Source organism: Scomber scombrus, chromosome 7 (genome assembly GCF_963691925.1).
Source record: "Scomber scombrus chromosome 7, fScoSco1.1, whole genome shotgun sequence".
NCBI classification, from domain to species: domain Eukaryota; kingdom Metazoa; phylum Chordata; class Actinopteri; order Scombriformes; family Scombridae; genus Scomber; species Scomber scombrus.
This window is the reverse complement of record NC_084976.1, coordinates 12,825,681-12,837,975: the sequence shown is the minus strand read 5'-3', so window position 1 is coordinate 12,837,975 and position 12,295 is coordinate 12,825,681. Positions and strand designations below refer to the sequence as shown.

Sequence of the window (12,295 nt, the reverse complement as noted above, 5' to 3'; positions counted from 1 at the left end):
ATGAAAAAGGGGGTGTCCTCGAGTGTCCTTCCTGTGGAGGAAAGCAGCAAGCATCCTGGGAGTGATGGTACCATAGATGTTGCCTCTGCTTATGTCTCTTTCAAGTCTGCCATTTAAGTTTATATTTGATGTATAGTCTTGATTTTGCAATGTGGCAGAAAGTCTCATCCCATGTACATCCAGTGCGATAGGTCCAAATCCTGTATCAAGGTGTACTGTACACCGTAATGTCCTAAAAATAAATACCACGTTTTCCCATTTTGAATGCCTTTTAGGGATTATTCATTTGTCTTTGAGAGAACACCGTGCACTGGGAGCCTGGTAAAAAAAAAACAAGTGTAAAGAGGGGAATTTCACTCTACTTTGTCATTGTTGTTGGAGTGAACAGGCTGGCACTGGGGTGGGCACGAAGACGAGGACGAGGAGGAGGCGGAGGAAAATGTTTTACTGGTGGCAGAGGGTTCGTTGGGTTTGTGTTTCTGATGCAGGGCGATCGCAGCTAGAATGCTAATGATGTGCACGTGGAAGTACATGGACCTAGGAAAGACAGGAGGACAATGTTGTAACTTGTAACTAAGCAGAAATGTTGCATAACAGAAAAAAGAAGATAACATTATATCACATGTTAAAACATAAAATATAGACATAATTCTGGGGCTAAACTCCACTTCCCTTCAACCATAAATAAATACATCAGCAGAAAGAAATAGCACTGCTGGCATAGTGGCTCCTAACATAACATTTATACCACAAAAAGAATGCAAATACATGAATACGCTATATATTTTTGACTATTTAGATTTGAGCTTTGCGATAAAGGATATTTTAAACCATTTCACAACTTGTTAAGTGGATACTCTAATACGAAAAACAGGTGTTAAACAAACCTGTAATAAACCATAGTGGGTTGAACTGCCAGAAGTAGAAAAGGCATGACAGTGTAGCAGATGGCCAGTTGGGTGGCTGCCCAAGTTAAGAAGTCGTAGCTTAGCTTCAAGCCTGTGGAGCCCATGAAGTAGTGGCGGACAGACTTCCGTACCTTGCAGACAAAGAGAGATGAACATACATAGGGGGATAAATAACTGTTGGATGGGAGAGTGTGTTTGAGCTATGTTGTTAATGTACTTTAACAAAACCAATAATGTAAATAACTAAATATCCAGCCTTGGAACGTAACAGTATTTCTCATGTTACACTCCATAAGTTTAGATAAGTACAGTAATTATAATCCAATCCAATATTGTTTCCTGCTTTAATTAACAACATTTCACATAAGCCCTATAGTACCAGCGCAGGTAAAACATAATAGCTTCACAAAAGAGGCGAGCCCATTGGCAAGTCCAAGGGCCATCGCTGGTTTGGACTTGTCAGTTAAAACAGTGAGACAGAGGGGACTAGGCATCCACAATTGTAGTATGTTACTTGTTTCTATTTTAATATTACATTTTTCTTCCGGTTGTATGTTGAATTATAAATTTAAATTTCCAGTGGAGGAACAGTACTCACAGCTCGTGCTGCTATGGTGATAGGGATGGCGGTGATGAAGGTGAAATAGTACCCTGGATAAACACCATGCCAGAGGGCAGACAAGATAAAGGTCAGAGCCAACCGGTGCTTGGGGGCTCGGTCATAACACACACTGAAAAGGGGACAAAAAGTAAACAAATTCACAATAATAAAGACTAAATGGAAGGCAGATGGAATTTGTACATAAGTCCACAATTGTGGCACTTACGTTTTAAGCCAAATTCCTGTTCGAATATTCCAGTTGTCTATGAATGTCTTGAAACTGGTTGCTGTCTGAAAAAGATAAATAATCAACAATGACCACATAATGCTAACTTTATGCTCAAATCTTAAATAACTGACAGACTCCGACCCACATGTATGAATTTTAACACAGTAGTTCTTTCCAATATGTGAAACACTGAGATTACCTCAATCCCCAAGATGTTGAGGTTGCAGATGAGATCCCAGGATGGTTTTCCATTTTTATCAATCCCAAGGAAGCCATAACCCGCAGCGTTGTTGACGGCATCAGCTGACAAGACAGAGGAAATAACCAAAACATGACATACACAGCAATAAAAATTAAGCTTGTGTTTTGCTCAGCTGAAACACACACACATTGCTCACCTAGTGTCCAGGCGAAGTAGAATTTGGGCCTTGCTGCTTGTATGGAGAAGAAAGCGTAGGTGAGCCTGGTAAGGAAGGGGGTGTTGCTGACAAAGTCGGGGTCAACATTGTGCACTATCGGCAAGGCCCGGGTCACATAGAGGAAGAACAGCATACAGCCGCAGCAGACCAGCAGCTTTTTACAGACAGCGTTCTGCAGAGACAATGGATGTGACTGAAACACAGATTCACAACGACCACTGGTCCAGTCAAGCTTGAGTTTAATCAAAAAATGGAGTCATATCTTGGAACAAGAAAGAAAACATTACTGCGCTAAGACTAGGTTCAAAAAGAAGAATGTGGTATTCTAGTTTGTTGTTTAATAAGAGCCACAATAGGTGTGCAAATTTCTATATCTATTTTCCATTTAAGATGTTTAACATTAATAACATCTGTTAATGATGATGATTTTCTAACTAACTTTTAAACTGAAATACAAAAATCGGACTCTGGTTTGTGCATAAGCATTTAATCCTGTTCCTGTATAGAATTCTAGATGTAAAATCTAGGGAGCTTCAGAGAGGTATGGATTCAGGAACTTACCATAGGTGACAGGTCTGGAGTCTTATCATAGCCATTTTGCCCATTACACGTCCCAGAGTGATGCCTGAGCCTACTGCTAATGTGTCTGCCCTCTATGAAGTCTATGTAGTCCTTATAGTTACTGCACGGTCCCACCAAGACACTCAGGAAGTTGAGATTGTAACTCAGGTATTCAATGAGAGATGGCCTCACACTGCAAAAAGTACAAAAGGAAACACAACTGAAAACAAAGCAGAGAACTCTTTGGTTTGCAGTGTGACAAGACAGACCCTTTCAGGTGAAATGCAGCAGCACTATTGGATATTCTCATCAATTGTTGGATGGAAATGTTAGACAAGCATGCCAATTTTTATTTGAAACATAGTCTTTTGCAATTAAGAAAGCAGGAGTCCTGTAAACCTGTATCACTGCGAAACAGATGAAAAGCTTAGCTTACATAAAAGTGCACATTTAGTCAATAACAAAAAGATAAAACAATTTCACATCAATACAATATGAAACATTACTAGCTTTTGATTGGCTTCCCTGGATATTTATACTTGTGTTGATAACTGGTTATGAATTGTATCCAGTTCCAAGTACTGAACAACCAGTAAATAGTTAAAAGAATATTTGTTTCAATGTGCTTATACTAGAGTCTTTTAAACAAAGTTTTGACATATTGTACTTTTGTCTACACTGCTGTTTACAAATGCATTGAAGCATGTGTATAATGTTTACAATTTATTGTATGATTAAAGAAATATGATAAGAAGACAATAAAAGCACAATCAGAATTAGGATCAATGTAATATTAATGATTCCTAACCCCAAAGGGAACACATGATATATCAGACATGTCTGTAGTGCTTTGGGATCCTTATCATTGTGATACAATTCAAAATTATTTTGGAATGGCATGCATGGTTCGCTGATAAATGTGGTGTAAATCAATTAACATGCATACAAATCTAATATCTTCCATGCAAAATTATACCCATATTTTAAGTTTCCAGCATGCTTTTATGGGAACAAGCTATTCACCATGTTTGCATCTCCTTGTCATTGTCCTTCGCAGCTAAAGGAAAATAAAGAGTTATTTATTCTTTAAATTAGGAGGTCATTCAGATGCACCCGTCTGTGCATCCATACTTTGACAGTTTTTTTGGTCCAGATAATCGATTCACCTAGGTAATCAGATTTAAAAGAAAATCAGCTAAATTCAATGGGGGAAAGGGGCGGAAAATCCCATCTTATAGGTTAGTGCTTTGCCCTGTTTCCAAATTATCTATCCACTGATGTTTCACATAGGAACATATAATTACAACTGTATGAAAAGAAAGTGTAGTCATTAAACTGCAATTTCTAAGGTAAAAACTTACTTTATAGCCATCAACTTCTGTTCCGGTGTCAGACCTTCTTCCTTCTTACACATACCTTAAAAAACAAGTTTAAATCATCAGTAAGTTTGTTTAAGAACTTTCACTATTTCACAATCTGTCAGGATTATTACTAAGGGATTCAATTTAACTCTGATTTACAACTTTTGTAAGATGTTTTGACATGACACAGTGGGAAAAGCACAGGTGTAAATAATGAAATGAATAATGGCTGAATTCCATTTAGCTAGTACTGTACATGCTGACATACTGGACACTTGAAGAGAGTCATCGTTAATGTTATAAGTAAGATATGTGCTTTTCCTACTATGAAAAGTCAGAATGGCTACAGTGTAAAAAGTCTCTGAAACGGTGAGTAATTGCCTCCACTATTAACGGCGTAACATCTGTGTGCATTTGAGTGTGTACAGTATGCGTGTGTGCGTGTGTTCATCCTCTCCTTGGTCTTACCATCATGGAGTTGAACAGCCAATGTGGTGATCTTCTGGGTTACTATCATCAAAGGCCTGAGCAGAAAAAAAAATGATTGTTTAATTTCACTGTACAAGTTTGGTGGGAAAAAGCTGATAATCCACTGCTGTTAATTAATATTAGACACCGATTTTGTAGAGATTCTCAGTTGAGAAAATGTATACACAGTATGTATCTGAGAACAAATACCTTTTACATACATAAACAAGTGTCATAATCTAACTCACATAATACTGGCAGTTTCAGCTAGTAACGCTTATAGTACAACTAGTGTTTTTAAATGTTTTAAAAATCTGATTCAAAGCCCATGACAGCTAGGCAAGCAAAATGTTTGATATGGGGATTGTTTTAGTAAAGAGGGCACTTTTCTTCATTCTTCATTCTTTATACAAACGGTTTGAAACAAGGCAAGTCCAAAACAAAAGCCTGCTGAGTCTGTGTGAGACAACAGAATTTATCTTCCCCTGTGAATCCCTTCATTCTTTTCCAGCACTGTCAAATCAGGTCACTTATTAATCCAATGCAATTCATTCAAATCCCCAGATTTTCACTTAAGTGTTTTATATCCTTGAAACCAGTAAAGCCAGATCTTCATCTTGACAAGCTTGAAGTGTTCAAGAAATAATCATGAACAAAAGTCATGAAGTACGTTTAACTTTTGGTGCTTCAGACACTGTTATCCAGAATAGCAGTAACACAATACAGCATTAGAAAGCAGTCTAACAGTACACTAGTCAACATACTGCACTTGCACAAAAACTCCTGTTTGTGTTAGGTTTCTATTAAGCCACACAGTTTCCACTTCAGTTTCAGTTTTCTACTGGGAAGTAGCCATTGCAGATGCCAGTAAGTACTGGAAGTGAGGCGACAATTGAGGGCATGACGGTCCTGTACAGTCTTAACACACCAGTTTTACACCCCCTCCTCTAGTTTAATTCACAGAGAGAGACCTCTCTGTCCCATGAATGTGAGCATGTGTGCACAAAGGCACACATAAACTTCATCTCTCTCTCTCTCTCTCTCTCTCTCTCTCTCTCTCTCTCTCTCTCTCTCTCTCTCTCTCTCTCTCTCTCTCTCTCTCTCTCTCTCTCTCTCTCTCTCTCTCTCTCTCTCTCTCTCTCTCTCTCTCTCTCTCTCTCTCTCTGTCTGTCTCTCTCCCTCACCCTCTCTCACACTCACACACTGGTTCCTGTGTGTGAGTGGGCTGCATTGTGTGCACAGCATTGAAAACCTAGGCAGAGAGGGGCTGGCCGTGTGGCTGGCAGTGCCAGTTCAATGAGAGTTGGCAGTTGGCTTTAGAGAAACATTTTCAGGGTGCCAGCCAGTATGTGAAACACACCACCACTGTGGCCTACATACTCTGTTTTCCCATGTAGACTGTAGAGTTAGCACAGCACACAAGATTTAGAACCAGTTCAACTTCAGTTCTGCTGCCTTGCACAGATTGAAAAAAGATCAGCTCATGGAAATGCTATCAGACAAACAGCAACACAGAACACAGACTCTAGATTAGCATTTGACATCTTCTTACATGGAAAGTAAAACAGGAAATCAGGGGAAAACAAAGTGGAAAAGCAGAAAATCACCCACATACAGATGTTATGCCAGTAAAAAACTGAATTGCGGAACCTTTGCTTAGTGTTATTATTTCATTCAATTCTGGGTAAGTAGTGTATATAGTTACATATATGAACACCATCTCTGTGATTCACAACCATTTATCTGTCCAATCTAAAAGCTTAAAGAACCTTGATGTCTAATTCAATATATGACCCTACCAAAGGCTGACTCACAGGCCTGGCTGCTCATCACAAAAGTCACGCGGACTGCAATTGAGGCTGCCAGCAAATTCATCCACAGCAGGACTGTGCAAAGAAGTTGCTGAATACCAGCAAAGACTACAGTCACCTTTAGGAGCACAACTGCACACAGGACACCTTATTTCGCCACGTTTTCTGGTGTGAACATTTCCAGTAAAAACTGTGGTACTAGCTCAGGCATTATCCTGACAAAGTACATGTGTATGACCCTCTATATTCAGTTACATATTCAGTTGTTTTTGTAAAGCATGTGAGAAAAACAACCATATGAAAGCAGCTTTAGAATAAATTTGCAGATAATAACTGAGGGCACAGGTTTGATTTCAACATATTGTCATTATGTTGCAATCTTTCATTTATGACATAATGAGCAGTAACAGTCACTGCCAACTTTCCATAAGAGGAAATCCCCTCCTATTTTCCTTTTTCCCAGTTCTGCCTTCGCCACATCTTAATTATCCATCTAGAGTCTGAAAGACAGCATGCAGTATTGTAATGTAAAGAAACACTTCAAACAAAGCGTGAACTGACTGCTCCCTCCTTTAGAAGCAGCCTTGTTCGTAACACAACAAAGTCACAGTTGCCAGGAGGCAGCTAGTACTTCAACTTTACCTGGCTGGACAAAGTCAACTGAACAATCCGAACTGCTGATTTTTAATCAGTGGTATTTACACAGGGCCGTGGCACTGACAACTGTGCAAGCAGGTACCAAACTGTTTGAAAACTGATAACATTAGAACTACCCTAAAACTGAAATGACGTATATCCTGTCAACACAGAAAGGTGTGGCAATGAGACAGTTAGGCTGCGTTCGGACTACAGGCAAATCTGATTCAAATCTGATTCCAAATCGGATTTGGCTCTGTTCAGACTGGGCAACTGAGTGATGAAGTTTTTCCTTACCCAGAGAAGTCAGTGGACAGTATTCCATAGTTAAAGATGAAGACTCGGCTCACTTGGCAAACTGTCAGGTATCCCATAGCAGTCACCATTGAATATCTGTATATTGAGGAGGGAGCAAAGCTACATCAGACAAAAGACAATTAAGATGTTTTGGTGACAGATACAATACCTATAAATACTCACTAGTAGGGCTCCCACATCTTGGTCATTAATAATCAGCTGTTAATGTCTGGGTTGATTAGGAAATGTTTTTTACATTATAATCTTATTATATTGTTCAAAAGTAAACAAAATGGAAATGATCACATTTCTGACATTTGTGTCTTTGCCTTTTCTTTCTCTACATATTATTATATGACATCATGACCTGCTATCTATAACATCTGGTTCAAAGCTCAAATGAACAAAGTGTTCTTCAGTATAGTAACTAAGAAAAAGATTTAACTTTAAGATTACCACAGAATCAGAAACAGTTTTAAATGTCATTAATGTCATTAATATTTATATATTGACTTGAGGGTGCACTAAAGTGTCTTCAGTTTGTTTTGATTCATTCAGTTACCCCCTCTCAGTCTGTGTCAGTAATGCAGAGGTGTGTAATGTGTATGTGTATTTAAGCTAGGACATGTACACATTACACTGTTTTACTTCCACATGTTTTCTCTACCCTTCCCTGCAAGTAATCCCTTTACACGTGAACACCAGAGCAACCAATCAAACCTCATTATATTGCTCCATTCATAAAACTACCACAACACACTTATGCTAGGTTGTTTGCTCTGATACAAGCTGGCAAAATACACAACCAAACCAAATATGAACATTCATATTACGAATCCACAGAAATACATTCTAACAATAGCTTAAAAGACAGGCCCTTCAAAAATGCACACGGACACACTAACAGTCCTACAGTCTCCATCTATTTAGCAGACTGGTCCGGCTAGCGTGTCAGGCTGCCTTTCACCTGACGTGTTTAAGTTATTTTCATGCTTTCAATAATAATATTTTAGTTCAGGACACATATTTAAATGGGACATAATTGGGCGGGGTGCATTGCACTACAATTTTTGTTGGAATGTATGTGAGGGAGAGGATGAATGGGACATTTCCAAGCTTTAAGAACAGGAAAGATTTTGATTTAGACTTTCAAAAACGGACTCGTTAAAACAAATAAGCCGTCAGTACCGTTGCCATTATCTGAACTAGCTGTCCACTCCAGTGCCATTTTCACTAGGCTCATGAGACCCAGTAGTGAAGAACAGCATGCCTCTCTTGACAAACGCCTTTAACATTAAGAGTTACTGGACTGAGCTTGTCTGACAAGTTTTAGCTGAAGATAACAGTAACTAGAACTGCACCACTATCATGGAAATGATAAGGGTTGTTTTGACATTTCTATCATCCTCCTGTCAACATGATGACAAACAGACAGGTCAGTCTGGTCTAGAAATGATCCTTATAGCAACTTATTGATTACATAACATAAAATAATTCTGTCTATCTACAACCAAACCAGTGTGACTTCCAGATTTAACGCATGGCTACATAGTAAAGATTCTTCACAACTGCTTTCCAGACACGTGGCAAAGGGACATTGATTGATTGCAAACAGCAGTAAGCAGTACATTTCAATCAATCTCAATCAATCTTTATTTGTATAGCGCCAAATCACAACAAAGTTATCTCAAGGCACTTTACACATAGAGCAGGTTCTAAACCGTACTCTTCAAGTTTTAATTTATAAAGAGACCCAACATTCCCACATGAGCAAGCATTTAGCGACAATGGCAAGAAAAAACTCCCTTTTAACAGGAAGAAACCTCAGGCAGAACCAGGCTCAAAGTGGGCGGCCATCTGCCTCGACCGGTTGGGGTAGAGGGGAGAGAGAGGAAGAATAGGAGAGAGAGAGAAGCACATAGAAAATAAACATTGAAGCTAGAAGGTCCGGGACTGGAATCTGTCATCCGGACGTCTACAGGCCCAGATTGCCTGTGAGATGAGAAAGCACAGACAACTCCGGGGAAGAAGTGTAGGTTACTGAATGCATTAATAGTACATGAATGTTATTGGATATAGATGGATGGATATAGAGAGAGAGAGAGGAGGAAAGAGGAGCTCAGTGCATCGTGGAGGTAGGAGTCCCCCGGCAGTCTAAGCCTATAGCAGCATAAACTAGGAGCTTGCTAACTATAAGCTCTATCAAAAAGGAAAGTTTTAAGCCTACTCTTAAAAGTAGAGAGGGTGTCTGCCCTCCGGACCGAATCTGGGAGATGGTTCCACAGGAGAGGAGCCTGATAACTGAAGGCTCTGCCTCCCATTCTACTTTTAGAGATACTAGGTACCACAAGTAGGCCTGCGTTCTGGGAGCGCAGTGTTCTGGTAGGTACATAAGGTACTATGAGCTCTTTAAGGTATGATGGAGCCTGACCAGTAAGAGCTTTAAAAGTGAGGAGAAGGATTTTAAATTCTATTCTTGATTTTATGGGAAGCCAATGCAGTGAAGCTAAAATAGGAGTAATGTGATCTCTCTTTCTAGTTTTTGTCAGAACGCGTGCAGCTGCATTCTGGACCAGTTGGAGAGTCTTTAGAGACTTGTTAGGGCAGCCTGATAATAATGAATTACAATAATCCAGCCTAGAAGTAACAAATGCATGGATTAGTTTTTCAGCATCATTTTGAGACAGAATATGTCTCAGAATATGTCTACATTTGATTCCACATAATATTTTAGATGTTTAATCGGCACAATTTTCAAAACATTTCAGTGCTCCAGCATTTCAAAATATGTCTCCGTAACATAGCCATTTCCCAGATGTATAATACATATGTGGATTTCCCTTTAAAATATGAAGATCAGCACTTACCTGTGTATATTCTTGATGTCAGCATTGATGATTATCAAGTAGTTTGCAACCACCACTGTCAGGATGTGAGCTGAGTACCTGCAGAAGAGGACACACACACACCATCAGAAAATGTAACTAATATATGAATAACACATTGTTCTTTAACTACAAAGGAAGTGTGACCTTATGCTGTAAGTGTGTATGTGCCAGTACAGCCTAGACATATTTAACCTAAAACCTGTTTCCTCACCTCCTTACTTATCACCTCTCTGTGCATTCTTATTGTCTACTGCCTGATTATCCTCCTATGATTATAGACGTACTGTACTGCTACGTCATGCACTGGGCCCTGCATCAGCTCCATCTATGTGTCAGAGAGTTAAACTGATAAACAGATGGAAAAAAACTGCTCAGCATTCATCTACTGAAGATAGTTAACAACTACATACAGTATATTCACTATTGGTAATCAGGTCAAATTGGCTCAGTAAAAAAAAAACTACAAAATGTGTAGTCTCTCATGAGAGAAAAATTATTGGACCACTGTGTGAGGACAGAATCAGTACCATCCAAAGCAGAAGATGAGAAAGGTAATGCCAAGGAGAGTGGCCACAGCGTGCCTGACCAGGGGATTGGCATGGCTAGGACTGAGGTAGAGACGGAACCAGAAGGCAGCAACCAAGGCAAACAGTTGGCACGTCAAAAAATTCACCTGTGTGTGGAAGAGATAGATTTTAGTTTGGCGGATCACACATGTGCAAAATCTTCTATCTCTGATACTACATAACTGGAGCTATTTGTGTGGTAAGGTTATAATGACTTATTTCATCATCATAAATAATACTAGGCTATATAACTGTATCCTACTTAGGTATTGTTTTGCTGTGATATTAAACAAATAGCTGGATATTCTTAACGAAGTCAGATTTTTAAACTTTGAAATCTTCAGTTTCATGCCATTTTGGAGAGAAAAACAACAACAGCGCCTCACACCGTTACAATTATGAGCTTAATTGTGGGTGTTAGTGACTTTTGAAGAATAACTGTATGTCTTTCTAAGAAGTGACATGATGTTAGGTGAGAGACTAAACACCTATGATGGGGAAAGTTGTCCAGGAGACAACCTAATATGGCAAAATGCTCTTTAATTCCTACCTGGTCAAGAGGAAAGCCCAGGTATTCACTGACTGGCAGCAACCACTTGGATCCAGTGGTTTTAAACGCAGTGTCCGCACGCTCGCCCATCCTGCGTAGTTTTTTATAATTAATGCGACGCCTCAATGTTCCCGGTTGTTCCTTTTTTTCTCTCTCTCTTTAAAAAAAACTTTTGCTAAATGGTTACTACTCTGTGTGACTGATATACATTGTTTGCCCGAAATGTCCCGTGACAATTCAAACCATCGCACAGTGTGAGTGCTGAGACCAAGCTATGCAGACTCTCCCTCCTCTCTCCTCTCTCCTCCTCCTCTTCCTCTCGGTATCAGTTAAGCCTGACAGACACACAGTGAGGATATTCAGCACTTCCTGTCAAGTCTTCAAATAAAAGTCAAGTTGAGGAATATGCAATTGAGGTTTTATATTACAAACAGAAAGCAGATTGTGTAATATTTATAATGAGAAACCTGTTCTGTGTCTTTTTCCCTTATAGACATGCCACTAAAGAGACATTTTAATTAATAACGAGTCTATCATGTTTTTCCTTCTTTTCAAATGAAAAGCTATCTCGTTCAATTATTTAAAAACAAACAAACCCAAAAAAACAAACAACAACAATAACTAAACCACAGCGTGAGCAGGATGGATAAACACACGTCTGTCTTGTCTGGTAGGCTACATTTGTTGAAATTGTATTATTTAAAAGTCAAAAGTATGAGGCCACCTCAAGTACTTCCGGTGTTTTTCAGGCTGTATTTGAAGCTTGACTCAGCATGATTGAAAAGGTGGGACCAGTCACCAGATTTTCCCCGCCCCTTTTTCAAATTGGAGTTTTATTTGTGACTGCTGGTGGAAAAAACGAAAAGGAGCAGGGAAATATGAGAAACAAATGTTTAAAGGTCATTCATGATGGAAGCAATAATGATAATGATAATAATAATAATAATCATCATCATCATCATCATCAGTGATACTTGGTGGTGTGAGTGCAGTATCACTA

The 12,295-nt window shown here is 39.1% G+C and overlaps 1 protein-coding gene across 1 annotated transcript; it reads right to left on the bottom strand.

The window, feature by feature from the left end:
* Positions 1-353: 353 nt before the first annotated feature.
* mboat1 (membrane bound O-acyltransferase domain containing 1) lies at positions 354-11,385 on the bottom strand. The gene is made up of 13 exons (XM_062422702.1): positions 11,296-11,385; positions 10,707-10,852; positions 10,159-10,236; positions 7,292-7,387; positions 4,548-4,603; positions 4,080-4,134; positions 2,719-2,911; positions 2,137-2,329; positions 1,938-2,041; positions 1,736-1,800; positions 1,507-1,639; positions 888-1,039; positions 354-537 (listed from the first exon to the last, which is right to left on the bottom strand). Exons 1-13 carry the CDS (start codon positions 11,383-11,385, stop codon positions 354-356), a joined length of 1,545 nt encoding a protein of 514 aa, XP_062278686.1.
* Between the last annotated feature and the right edge of the window lie 910 nt (positions 11,386-12,295).